This window comes from Staurois parvus, unplaced genomic scaffold (assembly GCF_062004578.1).
Source record: "Staurois parvus isolate SC_StPar_1 unplaced genomic scaffold, SC_StPar_1.0 ptg000014l, whole genome shotgun sequence".
Classification (NCBI taxonomy): Eukaryota; Metazoa; Chordata; class Amphibia; order Anura; family Ranidae; genus Staurois; species Staurois parvus.
In genome coordinates, this window is record NW_028317810.1 from 16226735 (window position 1) to 16240948 (window position 14214).

Below are 14214 nucleotides of genomic sequence, written 5' to 3' on the forward strand. Positions count from 1 at the left end.
AATTTATTTGGGCAAATATTAAGGTGAGCGCATAGGGAGATCACAAGGCACCTGAGGCAAAAGGGAATAAGGAATTCACCTGCACATTGCACTTACTTCAAAAGACTTTTTATTTATGTATGTATTATTAAGTTTGCACTTGCACATTAATATCAATATATGTTTATGCACAATATTGATGGATTGATGAGTGGCACTAAGTATTTATACACACTCCTATTTTAATTTAATTTATTAGTTATGATTTGATTGAGATCGGCCTATTTACTAAGGTTCTTTTATAACATTTTTTTGATTCACTAGTCACAGTGATTATATATTATCGTTCACCCACTAAGTATAGTGATCTATGGATTTTGTTGAGGTTTCAATTTATATAATTATTGGAAGAGAGTAGATTGTATTTATATTTATATTTATATTTTATATTATATTATATATAGCAATAGGAGCGCGGCACTATTAATATTTTTGTTTGGTTTTTTTTTTGGTTTTTTTTTTAATAAAAAAAATATACTGCTATAATGTGGTAAAATGTCTAGGTTTCACCTTGTATTTTAAATAACATGTAGGTTGGTCTCAACTGAAAATTGTTTTGCAATTATTTTAGAAATAGCCTACATAAAACAGAATCCCATTTATTTCTAGTAGTGCCTAATGGTAAATATGTAATGTTAAACATCATGCAGCTGGTATTGTATAATGAAAGAAACCACATGACAGCAATCAATAAAAGCAGAAAAAATGTCTCCTAAATGTTAGCTTTATCATGTTGTTGAAACATAAACCAGAAGAGAGTTATTTCAAGGCAATTAAAAAACATCAATTACAACAATACAGTTCTTTTCCAAATAGCTTGTGGAAATGCCTAATTCTGTTTCCTGTTTCCAAATATGCGGAAAGTGGAAAATTGCTATACTACACCATAAAGGACAAGGCATGTATGATGTAAACAAATACATATTGTACAGAAAATACTGAGAATACATCTCGAGCACTGCGTCTATGCAAAAAATGCAAAACACCTGCATTAGTAATACAGTTTTAGTAAAAGCTAGCTAGGCTATTTATTGGGGTTGAAGGAGTAGTGTATGTTCACTTTGCAAATTGGATTTTCAGTTATCTTGGTGAATGACATGAGACTATGCTGATGTCAATCATCCAGTCATGGGTCAGCAATAATCCTGTTTTTTTTAATTATACTTGCACATGATTGGTATTTTTTGCAAAGTAAACATTCTGTATCCCTGTGGTAAATAGACCCCATACTCTTAGTGGAAAGTTTTTGTTGTAAAACTTGTCTATGTCTTTTATTCAGATTCACTATAGTATATGAAAATGAATACATGTGTATAGTTTTGAGAAGACAATGAATAATTAAAATCATCTGTTCATAGGTAAGTAAAATATCAGTTTTTTTTGTTGGTTTCCCTTGTGCATGATTTTGTATTTTAAGTCAATGTAACTTTACCTTATTCACTAAGATATGTGAACATTCTTTAGTCTTTTAGTAAATCAACTCCATTATTTGTGTAGATAAACTGATGCCTGAGCTATTAATGTTTGTAAACATCAGCCTGGAAAACAGATGAAAAGGGACCACAGCTATACCTGTGAAGTGAGCTTTGCCTACTCCTTTACTAAACTTACCCCAATCTGTAACCACTCTGTGTGCCAGTAAAGGTTTTATTAGTTTGTGTTTTACACTCTTTTTATAAATGAAAAAAAAAATAAGAAGTACACACATCATTAGATTTATTTTTTTTTTATAGAGTGGAGAAAGGACAGAATCTTAGGTGAAGTTTTATTGTTTTATTGCTGTCAACCAATTGAAGTGTATCTAAGGCCAACACTATTTTCTTTTACTTTGTGATAAAGGATTAGAAACTCTGTCATATTTTTTTTTTTGCTTCCCTATCCACCTTCCCTATTTGCCCTGGTGACCCTTATCACTAGAAGTGATGGGAAATAAAAAAAAAATAGTTGTCATCAAAATATGAACAGAGAGATGTTTCTATAAAAAAGGAAGTGAAGGGAAATCTCCCCAATGGGACACAGATGGCAAAAAAATTTTGAAAATCATTTTCCTACTCTATGCAAAATGAAAAAAAAAAGCATTAGATATTTTCCCTTGCTTTTTGACCTAAAGCTAAAAGCAAAGTAAATCGGGGAATACAGAAAGACAAAATGAATAATAAAAACCTGGCAGACATTCTAACGTTTCAGTACCTTTTCTGTGCTGCATTCTGTTCCATCCATCGGAGGATCCATTCTTGTTCTACATTCGTTTTCCCCTTCCAGCTTACACCAGAGTCCTGTACAAATGACATGCTAAAAAATATGTTAAAAATGGCAGGTACACATTTATGGCATATCTTTCATAAAGTTAACACATAACAGATCTTTATAATGAGTAGTTTATAATGGGTAAATTAAAAAAGGTATGTCCTTTCATAGTTAATTATTTTCTATTAATTGGTATATAAGAATGATATATTTAATAGTTTAAATGTGAAATGTTATTAAGAGATATGGATTGCTTTGCTTTGTGTAATATTATTACTGTCACTGCTTCACATAAAAAAAAAGGTCTCTCTATCTATCTATCTATCTATCTATCTATCTCCAAATATATCTATTTCCTTCTAAATTCCCACTTCACAACAGAAAGACAAATAAAAAGAAATGCTGCTTTTCTATACAATTGTCTTAGTCCCAGGCAAATCCATCACACTTGTCCTCACAGTCACAACAACAATGATCTTATTAGATCTTATTATACGCTACTTTAGTAGAGCGGATGAAGCTAGAATAACTTTTTTTTCTGATGAAACCATTGCTATTGTGGCACTAAGTGAGAGAAAATCACTTAAAGCCAAACTTCACCCAAGGGGGAAGTTCCACTTGTTTGCCCACCCCCCCTCCACTGCCACATTTGGCACTTTTATCGGGGGGGGGGGGGAGTGGGTATCTGGTTTGACAGGTAACCGCTCCCACTTCTGGTAAGATGTGCTGTGGTTATCTGAGCCGGAGGTTCGGATTCCCTCCTTCACCCGTAGCTTTCTGGGAAACTTGACAGCTCCCAGTAGACCGCGGGACCATTCACAAAGCGTAACGCAATTCACACATGTGATGTATGAAACTGGCTGTGAAGCCACAAGGCTTTACTTCTGCTTTTCCTTACTGAAGATGCTGGCTCCTGCTCTCGAAGCTGATTAAAGAATTGGCTCGGGTGAGAACTTTGCTGGATCCCTGGGCAGGTAAGTGTTCTTATATTAAAAGTCACCAGCTACAGTATTTGTAGCCGCTGGCTTTTAATTTTTTTGGGGGAGCCTGGAGCTCTGCTTTAAGGGTAGAAGAAAAAAAAAGACATGGGTTCTAACATTTCTCCGCTCTATCCACATTGTTTTCTTAATGTTTTGCCTAGATGTACACTTCAGATTTGAAACATTAATTAGGACTGTTTAACAGCCCATCAGGTTTTCAAATGATCCTTTATAACTTCATACACGAGGGCAGAACTAAAAATATACAGGTTAATATATTTTCAGTGTATAAGTATATTCATTTGAATTCCATTCAATGTGAATAAATTACATGCCTTTTTTTTATTATTTACCCCAAAATTCAAAGGGCTAAAAAGCCTGGCTCGGCAGCACTACCTACAGAGCAGAAACTGAACTTTAAATGGGAAAATAATTAATTTGTCATTTAGAAGATAAGGAGAAATGGATAGAGGAAATATGTATTTATTATTTATCGGATGTATACTACTAAGACATATTATATTGTGCTTTAACTTGGACAAGGAACCATTCACTTCAATCACGGTCATTAAGGAGCTCAAAGTCTAATGTCTTTACCAAGTATTATTCATTTGTGGATTTGATCACTGTTAGGAGGTAATGATCCCTATCTTTTTTTTACAGAACAATGACATAACATCCATGAATGCCATCATGTAATATCTGGCATTATTATATCTTTTTCATAGTGACTTTTGAATGACCTTTATTTTTCCTATATTATATTATAGAAATTACTCAACATGTTTATAACAGTGCTTTGCCAAGACATGTGCAATTCTTACAGCTGGAGTAAGTCAATCATATTTTGCTTACATAAAATCAATAAACAAGGAAAACAGCATCCAAGAAACCAAGCCACTATTAGCAGCCAGGTCAAGGATACAAACAGATCAGCACTTTATCTGCAATGAGAAAATTATGTTGAAATCTGTATGGAGATTGTTACGAATATGAAAAATGACATCATTGTTTTTGCTAGAACACATCATTTGTAATACTGTATGCTTATATTAAAAATCTTCCTCATATCTGTTTTAGAGGGACTTTGAAAAATGTCTTTATCAGACAGAATTCAAAGACAGACGTTTGTAGATGAAATCATACAAATCATACTCTTAAAGTAAAACTAAAATTTAAAAAAGTATTGCAAACAGGCAATCTTTTTATTGCAAGAGGGACATGCAATGTCTCTTCTGCAATAAAATCAACTTACCTGTCCGTTTTAAAAAAAAATTAATTGGGGGGGTTGTATGAAAAAAAAAAACTAACCCAGTTTCCCATCCACACACACATGTGGATGGGGGAATTCTCCAAGCTACAATATTGTATTCCATCAGTAGCGAGACTTCCCTTCAGTCAGCAAACACAGATCAGCGCTGCAGCCTATTGCCTGTGGCACTGATTGGGTGACTTTTATCCGACACAGTGGTTGAAAAGAAGTTGATCGGTAGATTAAACCCCATTGACCACACATGGTTAAAAATTTGTCTGGTCCCCACTGTACTGGCTGAATTGCTATCCATGTATGGCCATCTTAAGACCAGTACCAAAGAGAAGCCGGGGAGAAGATGGGGCATCAGTGAAGGACCTTGCAAGTATCAGATCACTGGAACATAGATTAGTATTCTTGACTTTATTTCCACTTTAATTATCAGAATAACTGAAAAACACATATCTATTTATCGTAGATCTGTTTCTTACTATTTGCTCTACAACAGGAGTTTAAAAGGATGTTTACACTGAGAGAAATATAGGGCCACCATTTCTGAATTTGATTTCTGCTCAGCTATCAGATCAGGAGTTCTGATTTCACTGGATGAATGCTTGTTACAGGTAGCTGTTTTTAAACTATCGAAGACAGCATTCAGCTAGCATTTGATGGCAAACTTTATGTTTGGTTTAGTTTATTTTTATGATTAAGGGCCCGTTAACAGCATTGAACTGCACTAATACTCACATTATCTCAATGCACATTAATGTATGTTATATGTGTTGGTGCAATGCACTACCAAAAGAATGGCACCCCAAAACACCTTGCCAGTGGACGTGCGCAACACGGTCCAATGCACTAATGTGCATTACGGTGCAGCACGCTTTGAAAAGCATTAGGCTCCCTGTTCAAATGAATAGGCTGTTTTAACTTGGCACATGCTGCATAATGTGTGTGTACTAATGCAGCGTAATAGTGTGAATGGGCTCTTTATCGTTTGGGGTGCTTATAGACCTCTGATGGCAGTTGGATGTGCAAAGACCTTCACAAGGCACAAACATAAACACTTGAGTGTTTATGTCTTTGGAGAAGGCAGTTTGAAGGAGAAGAGTGGTGTGGTCAGATGCTACTGCTTGTCTCTCAGAAAGCTATAATGACCAGAACAGATAAGGATTATTGCCTGTCGAATGCCTGACCGCACAGTCCAATCCAGCTGACAATAGGATCACTGTCCAATCCAGCTGAAAATAGTCTTCTCATTTCTATGGGCATCTTAGCTCTTTGGTTTGGTCCATTCGTGCATAGGCACCTTTAATTAATTGCTGCCTCAGCACTTTCTTTTCCTGTTTAAAAACTAGAGAATGTTGCAGTTTAGTTTCTGCTGCTTTCTATATTTTTACACTGTACTAACGGGAAACAAAAGACAGTTTGCTACATTTTAGTCTAGTTTGTGAAAAGAACAGTGAAAGAGCAGCTATAAAACACGGAAAACAGAATGTACACTGAAAAAAAAAGCTGCAAGTATTGCTAATATTTCCACTTTTGCAGCCAAATTGGGACAACACCTATTTTCTATTTGCTAAATGTCCCCATTCACATAATTTAAAAAAAAAAATTGCAGCTTACCTTTTTTATATACCCTATTCTGAATCCACAAACAGGGACAAATCCTACATACAGTAGTTCTTTGTTTGTGAGGGAGCTGGGAAGCTGTGTTTGCCATAACTAACACTGTCTGTACTATGCAGGCATCTATTCATTATCATCTGTAATTAGATATGAACAATCCTAACAAAGGATTAAATATCTAGAAGCTAGGGTTCTTGCATTGTATGTTAATGAGGGCAAATTTAAGCTGGCCGTAGAAAGGTCGAAATTTGGGCTGTTAAGCTGGGACCACCTGAATTTCGATCCATCTATGGCTGTTCCTGTTAGATCTAAGGATTGACTTCTCATGTACAGACTTTTTGGCAATGTTTTTCTTTGATCAGCACATGCAGCCAATAGGCTGTCCCACTGTCAGAACACAATGACACAGCAGCGAGGATTCCCACATCCACCTCGAATATGTGGATGGGAGAATTGGTTTGTTTGTTTTTTGTTCAGCCCACTGGTTGAATGAAAAAGAACTGAGCCATGTATGGCCAGCTTTAGGAGACACTGACTTCTGACATTGCTCAAAAAACCTTGTAGTCAGCCATGACACCTCCTGAGAAACACCTAAAAGGTAAGACATATTTAAAACTTTATTTAGGCACGATGTGTGAATGGGAACCCATATCAAACATATAGTGGGGTTTTCTCAAATGTGGCTGCAAAAGTGACCAAGGAGATGGGTTTTGGTGATACAGCACATTAAGTGCACTGTGTTAAGCTGCCCACCTCCAAGAGCAAGAAATGTTGGATTTGTTTTTACAAAAAAAATGGCAACATATTGAAACAAACGTGGTGCCACAGAATCTTTGTTTTATAAATAAATATTTAACACATGACAAAGGCTTCTTAGGACACCATGGGTTGTCTAAAGTGTGAGCACAGCAGTAGATGCCTTCCATCAGTTCACCTTGTCTGACTGAGACCCCATCAGAACCTCTAAAAGAAGGTTTTTTAGATACATAAATCAATGCAAAAAATAAAAATGTATCCAACATTTACATAATACAATGTTTGCCCTACTAATTTAATATAGTACATTTTTTTGTTTTCATTATGTCTTATAAAACCACGTGTGTTAGGTCTTCATTGATCAGATGACACTACTGCTGTAGCACATCATAATATACTTAATAAAACCTGCTTTAATATAAGCAGTAAAGGAAACAAATCACATGCTGAGCATCAGCCAGAAGTTCATTAGTGATTATTCAGTCCTACTTTAGTAAATATATAACTTAATAAAGACCATTGTAAGCTTATTCCTCAGTGTTCCCTGATGCTGTGGTTCTAAGTGCATGAATTATAACCATTCAATTTCCTATGTCCTGTTAAATTTTATACAGCAGTGCTGTTTTTTTGTGAAAGTATGGCACTGCCTACTGTTATTTCATCTAAAAACTATTTCAGTGACAAAAAGTGTATGCAAACCTTTAAAATGAACTTTTCTTATCTGATTTATTTTCCAAAAAAAAAACGTACTAATCTTTGCAGAAATCCAATAAGGTTGTAACCTCCTAGAAAATGTTTTTTTTTTTTTTTAACGTAATTATAGATAGAAGGGGTAAGCATGGTGACACGAGGTATCCAGAGTATATTGTTTCATTCAAATCTTTAAGGGAATGATGTGATGGGAATTGTCACTGAGGTCCCTAAGCAGGGGATTACAGTTATCCTCATTTGAAGAGACCCAGGGTAGAGTTTCCGGGGGGGGGGGTTCTTTATAAGCTGAGCAAATTGAGCTGCAAAGTAGTATTCTAAAAGAATAGGGATAGACAATCCACCATTTGTCATGGTTTGAAAAAGTGTATTATCCCCAGGTATGGAGTTTTACCTATTGGTTTTTTTCCTCTAAAGCTGATATTGACTGCCAGATGAGCCTTATGAGGTATAGCTGGTATTCGGTTATTGCATTATGGACGTCTAGCCTTTGATGTACCAAGTGCTTCCATTCTACCCATATGTTACATGCTGTTATACTTCTGTAAAACTTCAATAAGCATTTATTGAACCATAAAAAGTGTATGCTTAGGAAGAATGGGCTTGCATTGTCTACAAATAAATAGTAAAATTTATTCTGAAGTCAATGGAATAAATATAGCAATTTTAGAAGATAGGTCATTTTCATGGCAGCTATTCTGCTAAACCAGAAAAGAGGATAAATTTCCTAGGCCTGTAGGAGATATTTAAGCTTATGGAGAAGAGGAGGATATCTTTGTTCATGAAGTGTGGACTATGAACTGGTAGGATGTCCCCTAAATAGGGGAGTTGCTTATAATTCCACTGGTTTTTGAGGGATAGTTGTAGATTGTTTGCTGGGACCATTTGTGAAGATACAGTATGTTTTGAGCATTTTGTTTTGCATGGTAAATGTGTAGACAGAAAATATTGCTAAATTGTGTCAGTAGGTCTTTAAATTAAGTAGGGAGATCAAGGGGTTGGTGATGGAGAGAATAGCATGATCTGCAAATAGGTTTAAATTGTAATGTTGGAATGTTCATTCCAGTGATAGTTGGACTTTTCCTGGTGAGTTGAACTAGAAGCTTGATGATCCCTGTATATATCTTAAGTTTTATTTTCCAATTCTGACCCATAACTGAAAATGTGTAACAATAGCTAAAACAAAGCTCATAAGTAAAAAACAGTAATTAGTGTTTTTTTCAGCTTTAAAAAAAACTGGAATCTGATTGTTTGAACAACACTATTTTATTATACACTTTTAAAACATAGCATTAGTATAAACTGAACCTAGACATCCTATAACCCTAGATGCTAATGCATATTCAAATGTTCATAAAATATCTCAGATAAATGGAAAATGTTACCTTAATTTATGTGTCAATTGTATTTTAATGTTTCACCCATATAAATAAACTATTAATCTGCTAATATAAATGAGACTAGAATGCATTAATTTAACTGTACCCAAAAATTAAATCACTGGATAAACTTTGTAAATGATATGGAATCACTCATGATTCAGAAAATGTCCTAATTTGGCTGTGGTCCCAATGTCTGGAATTCTGCATCCCAGCACATCTACTGATCCAGAAAATTATCTAGTTCAGCAAAGTCCATGTCCTGAGGGTGCTGAAATTGAAAAGTTCAACCTGTACTACATGAAAAAAAGACTACATTAAAATTATAATGAGTTATTTCAAGCATAAATTAAGTTTGTATCTGAGTGATTTAAAATATGCAATTAGAATTTAATTATGCAAAGAACCTGGAAGTAACTTTTTTGCTGATGTGGGTTGTAGTTTATACAAATCTGATTATTTTGCTGAATTAACAGATGATGTTCTTTTAAATATGTTCCAAGTTAGCACTTTAAAAAATATCCTTGTGTTAAGAAATTATTTGAAACCAGATGTTACTTTTTCTTCACTGCAGTCAACACATCTGTATGAAATAAGCCTGCATGTACCACAGAGTAATCACAGACATTTGGACAGTTTAGATATTATGGACAGTCTTGACAAAATTCTGAAGCTGTTTTCAACCTGGAGCCATAAAGTTTTCTTTCATAGCATAGGCGACTTCAGAAGTGTATTTACAACATTACACCCGGTGCTCACTTACAATGTCTCCATATCAGTCTTTTTTTCTTTTACTTTATCTATCCCAGCTGTTTGCTTAGCTCAAAAAAAGTGTGATCGCTTTCTTTTTTTCCCTTACTGCTTATAAAAAGTTCTGGAAGGTAAAATATGCCAGATCACTGTCATCAGTCCAGAAACTATTTTGTATGGACTAGGTGGTAAGTCAAATAAGGAAACAATACTTGTAATATGCCCTGACCTTGTTTGTACGATACACCCCAGACACCCCTGGCTTCCTTTTTATGCATTACTTCCAAGGTTCCCCCAAGTGACTATGAGACAACATAGTGTATTTGCTCTGTTCCTGTGCTGTCTTTATGTATATCTCACCAATATTTTTTGTAAAAGGAAACTGCTGGGCCAGACATTATATGTGTTACACAAAGAATATACTTGCACCACTGTGTATTATTTACTCGCCAAACCAAAGAAGCCACACATTTCTCTCCCCAACGGTGTTGACTATTTAAAGACCAGCTCCATTTAAAATGATATTTTAGCAACTGAAACCACATTTGTCTAGGGGGACTCTAGGAGTGAGATGTTGGTACTCTCAGATGTAGGCATTATGTGGTCACAGTTACATGCTGCACAATGTAAAAAAGAAAGGAATTCTACTCATAGCAAAAGAGAGACAATAATTCCATTGTTATTTCTAAAAAGAAAGCCTAGCACTACCACCTCAGTTTTTTTATTGCTTCAGTCTAACTGAAAATACATAACTGGCTAATCAACAGTGTGTGCAACTGCTCTCCTACTAGTGAGATTAATTCACAGCACAAGCTGTTCACAGCATAGTAGTAAAGTTAGCTTGGGGAAAATGTAGAGAAGTTGCTCCACCATCTAACTGCAAAGTGGCAAATACAGTATTTCATAATTACCTGATTTAAAAAAACAATTGAAATGTTTCTTTTTGGGGCAAGCTAAAACAGAGCCTGTGAAAGTGTTAAAATTTGCCAGTTTGCCAAAATTTGCTCAGGAACACCAGTGCACCACTCTTGCCGTCTCCTACCACCAGGGGGAGTGCGCCTCTTTACAGTAACACGAAAACACTTTATATCCTCTATCGCCAGGATTGGTGTGCTTTCATATCAGGAGATCATCTCAGGGGCTCAGCAATAAGACCCAAAAGAAAGAAATCTTGATAGTGTAGTATTTTTATTCAAAGGTAAAAAGTAAGTAATACACTTACATGGTAATGTCCAACAAAAGCTGATGCATAGAATCCAAAAAGATGGCCGACAGTCAGATGCATGAAACAAGTGGATGATCAATGGTATGAGAGGTGTCCTTATCCCTAACGCGTTTCGTGGCAATGGCACATTATCAAAGGGAATGTGCCTCTCAACCATGGTCCCTTATATATAGAGGACCTCTAATTGACAAAAGACGCATTTTCGCGTCATTTTAGCGCTACTGCACATGAGGCCAAGACGACCGCGCATGCGCAATGCAAGCCTCCCGCGTCATCGCGGTTAACCCGCGCATGCGCAGATCATATCCGGCGGCCATTTTATAGAAGACCAAGACATGCAGAACCAGAAAAAGCGATCCACAGCCCAGAAAAACGGGGATTGTGATGGGAGAGAACCCACCTAACACATCTTACAATGTTAGGAGATCTCAGCATCACAGCAATCATTAGGGGAGGGTGATGAGGAGATATCTTTAATAAGCAAAGGGATAAACCATGCCAGGTGCTAGATGTAAATGTTAAATCTTGGTGTGGTAGAACTACAAGTACCAGCCCCCTATGTTCATGCAAAAATGCCAGGGGCCATCAATATAGATTTTTTTAAAAAACAGAGCAAAGGTTAAGCGCATAATAAGAACCCACATGGCTTGAGATTTATAGGAATTGACACAATACATAAACACTGGAGAGGAGTACACAAGTTAAGAGCAGTTTCAAAACTTGAAACTAAATGGATTTTTTTATTAAGAACACTTGCCCCACATGGGTTAAATATTGATGTGGACATAAATTGTTTCTTGGATACCAGGTAATTCCTTTTGGGTTGTCCTTGCCTCATCTCAGCAAATATCCAGTATGTATGTCTTATCGACATTGATGTATCTTTAGGGTTTCCGGGGGAAACTATGGTTCTATAACATCATTATCTTACCTCGAGGGGCCTCTTTCCCCCCCCTCTTCCATTAATTAGCTGGAGTATGAGCGTATTCTTTTTCTCTTTAACATGTACTATTCGCACTGGTTATTATCCAAATTATCCATTATACCATTGGTACACAAATTTTGATGTGGATATGTTCCACACGGGTAGGTATTGTTAATGCCCCCCAGTGATTCATATGGGGTTGCTTTTGTTTTAATCATAGTTTCCTAGGGAATATCCTAGGGGCTATTTTGATATTGGTGTTTTATTTTATTTCATTTTAACTTCCATTATGTTTTATGACCATTTATGTTATGTTTATGATCATCATTATTATTATTATTTAGATCATATGATTATTATTTTTATGACTATTCGCACTTTATATTTTGCACATTACATTGGCTGTGTGTAATCGTGTTTTTAATCACTGTCGACTTCAATTGTCCTTTTATGACATTTCTGGTGTTGTATGTAACCTTTGCTCTGTTTTTTAAAAAATTCTATATTGATGGCCCCTGGCATTTTTGCATGAACATAGGGGGCTGGTACTTGTAGTTCTACCACACCAAGATTTAACATTTACATCTAGCACCTGGCATGGTTTATCCCTTTGCTTATTAAAGATATCTCCTCATCACCCTCCCCTAATGATTGCTGTGATGCTGAGATCTCCTAACATTGTAAGATGTGTTAGGTGGGTTCTCTCCCATCACAATCCCCGTTTTTCTGGGCTGTGGATCGCTTTTTCTGGCTCTGCATGTCTTGGTCTTCTATAAAATGGCTGCCGGATACGATCTGCGCATGCGCGGGTTAACCGCGATGACACGGGAGGCTTGCATTGCGCATGCGCGGTCGTCTTGGCCTCGCGCATGCGCAGTAGCGCTAAAATGACGCGAAAATGCGTCTTTTGTCAATTAGAGGTCCTCTATATATAAGGGACCATGGTTGAGAGGCACATTCCCTTTGATAATGTGCCATTGCCACGAAACGCGTTAGGGATAAGGACACCTCTCATACCATTGATCATCCACTTGTTTCATGCATCTGACTGTCGGCCATCTTTTTGGATTCTATGCATCAGCTTTTGTTGGACATTACCATGTAAGTGTATTACTTACTTTTTACCTTTGAATAAAAATACTACACTATCAAGATTTCTTTCTTTTGGGTCTTATTGCTGAGCCCCTGAGATGATCTCCTGATATGAAAGCACACCAATCCTGGCGATAGAGGATATAAAGTGTTTTCGTGTTACTGTAAAGAGGCGCACTCCCCCTGGTGGTAGGAGACGGCAAGAGTGGTGCACTGGTGTTCCTGAGGGCTTCACGCTGAGGACCATCTAGCTGTGACCAGGAGTAGGTCATTATATTCCAATGCGCATTTACTTGCGCTATCTGGTTAGTGCATTATACAGTTATTCCCCTATCACGGAAGTCACGGATTTGTTTGGATACATCACAGAACTTATGACTTTAACATCCCCATCACTATAGGCACCTTGATTAGTCGGATAGATCTTCATTACTTATCTGATTACTGTTTACAACAATTTAAGAGTGTGGGATCTGGTGCATGTTGAAATATGAATGTTTAAATCTGCTATTCATGTTAATTCCCTGTATTATACACTCAAGCGCTGCAATTTTTTGTATTTGACTTTTGATGAAGGGGGTATACGAGGTTTACCTTTATGCTAGCAGCTTGAATCCTGTCATATCCAGCGCTCGTTCCTCTCTTCACATAATTTGTTCCATCTGTTTAGCAATTGCTTCCTACTTTTAGTGATTGATTGCCAGTCACTTAAGTAATACAACTGAGCATTTAAAAAATTCAACCATGAAAATCCAGCAAATTAATATATTTATGTGTCTTCTTGTGTATGCGTGTAGGTGGGGTGAGGGAGGAACAATAAGACTCTCTTAAAAATATCAAAGACAGAATTGGTTCATGATAATGAGTATAGGCAACCATAGGTGGATTTGCGGTTCAAGCATTCAAACTAGATTCCAGCTTGCCTCTAATTTAGTGTTCTATGATAGAAATAAACTGTTTTGAAAGGGCAAGAAAAAAAAATCACTACTTGTCCATTCAGCAGTTTCTTTCTGCAGATCTGCAGCAGGGGAGAAATTGAATTTGTAGCTCTTGTTGTGTGCCAAAGCAGTGTCATGCCTGCCCTCAGTGCTGGCCCTCAACTTGACACATATCTGCTGTATAACACAGTGCAAATCTACAAGCTGCAATGCAGTCATAGATTTCTCTATTTAGCATACTTTAAAGAAATGTAATTTGAAATTACTGGACCCTACAGTACTGTTTTCAAGGAA

The 14214-nt window shown here is 36.4% G+C and overlaps 1 protein-coding gene across 1 annotated transcript in view; it reads right to left on the reverse strand.

Moving 5' to 3' along the window:
• Positions 1 to 14214, reverse strand: part of ADAMTS19 (ADAM metallopeptidase with thrombospondin type 1 motif 19) — a 275226-nt gene that overhangs the window by 120543 nt on the left and 140469 nt on the right. Inside the window, exon 11 of the mRNA XM_089677700.1 lies at positions 2230 to 2331. Coding sequence (XP_089533826.1) covers positions 2230 to 2331 — 102 coding nt within the window. The remainder of the gene's footprint in view (positions 1 to 2229; positions 2332 to 14214) is intronic.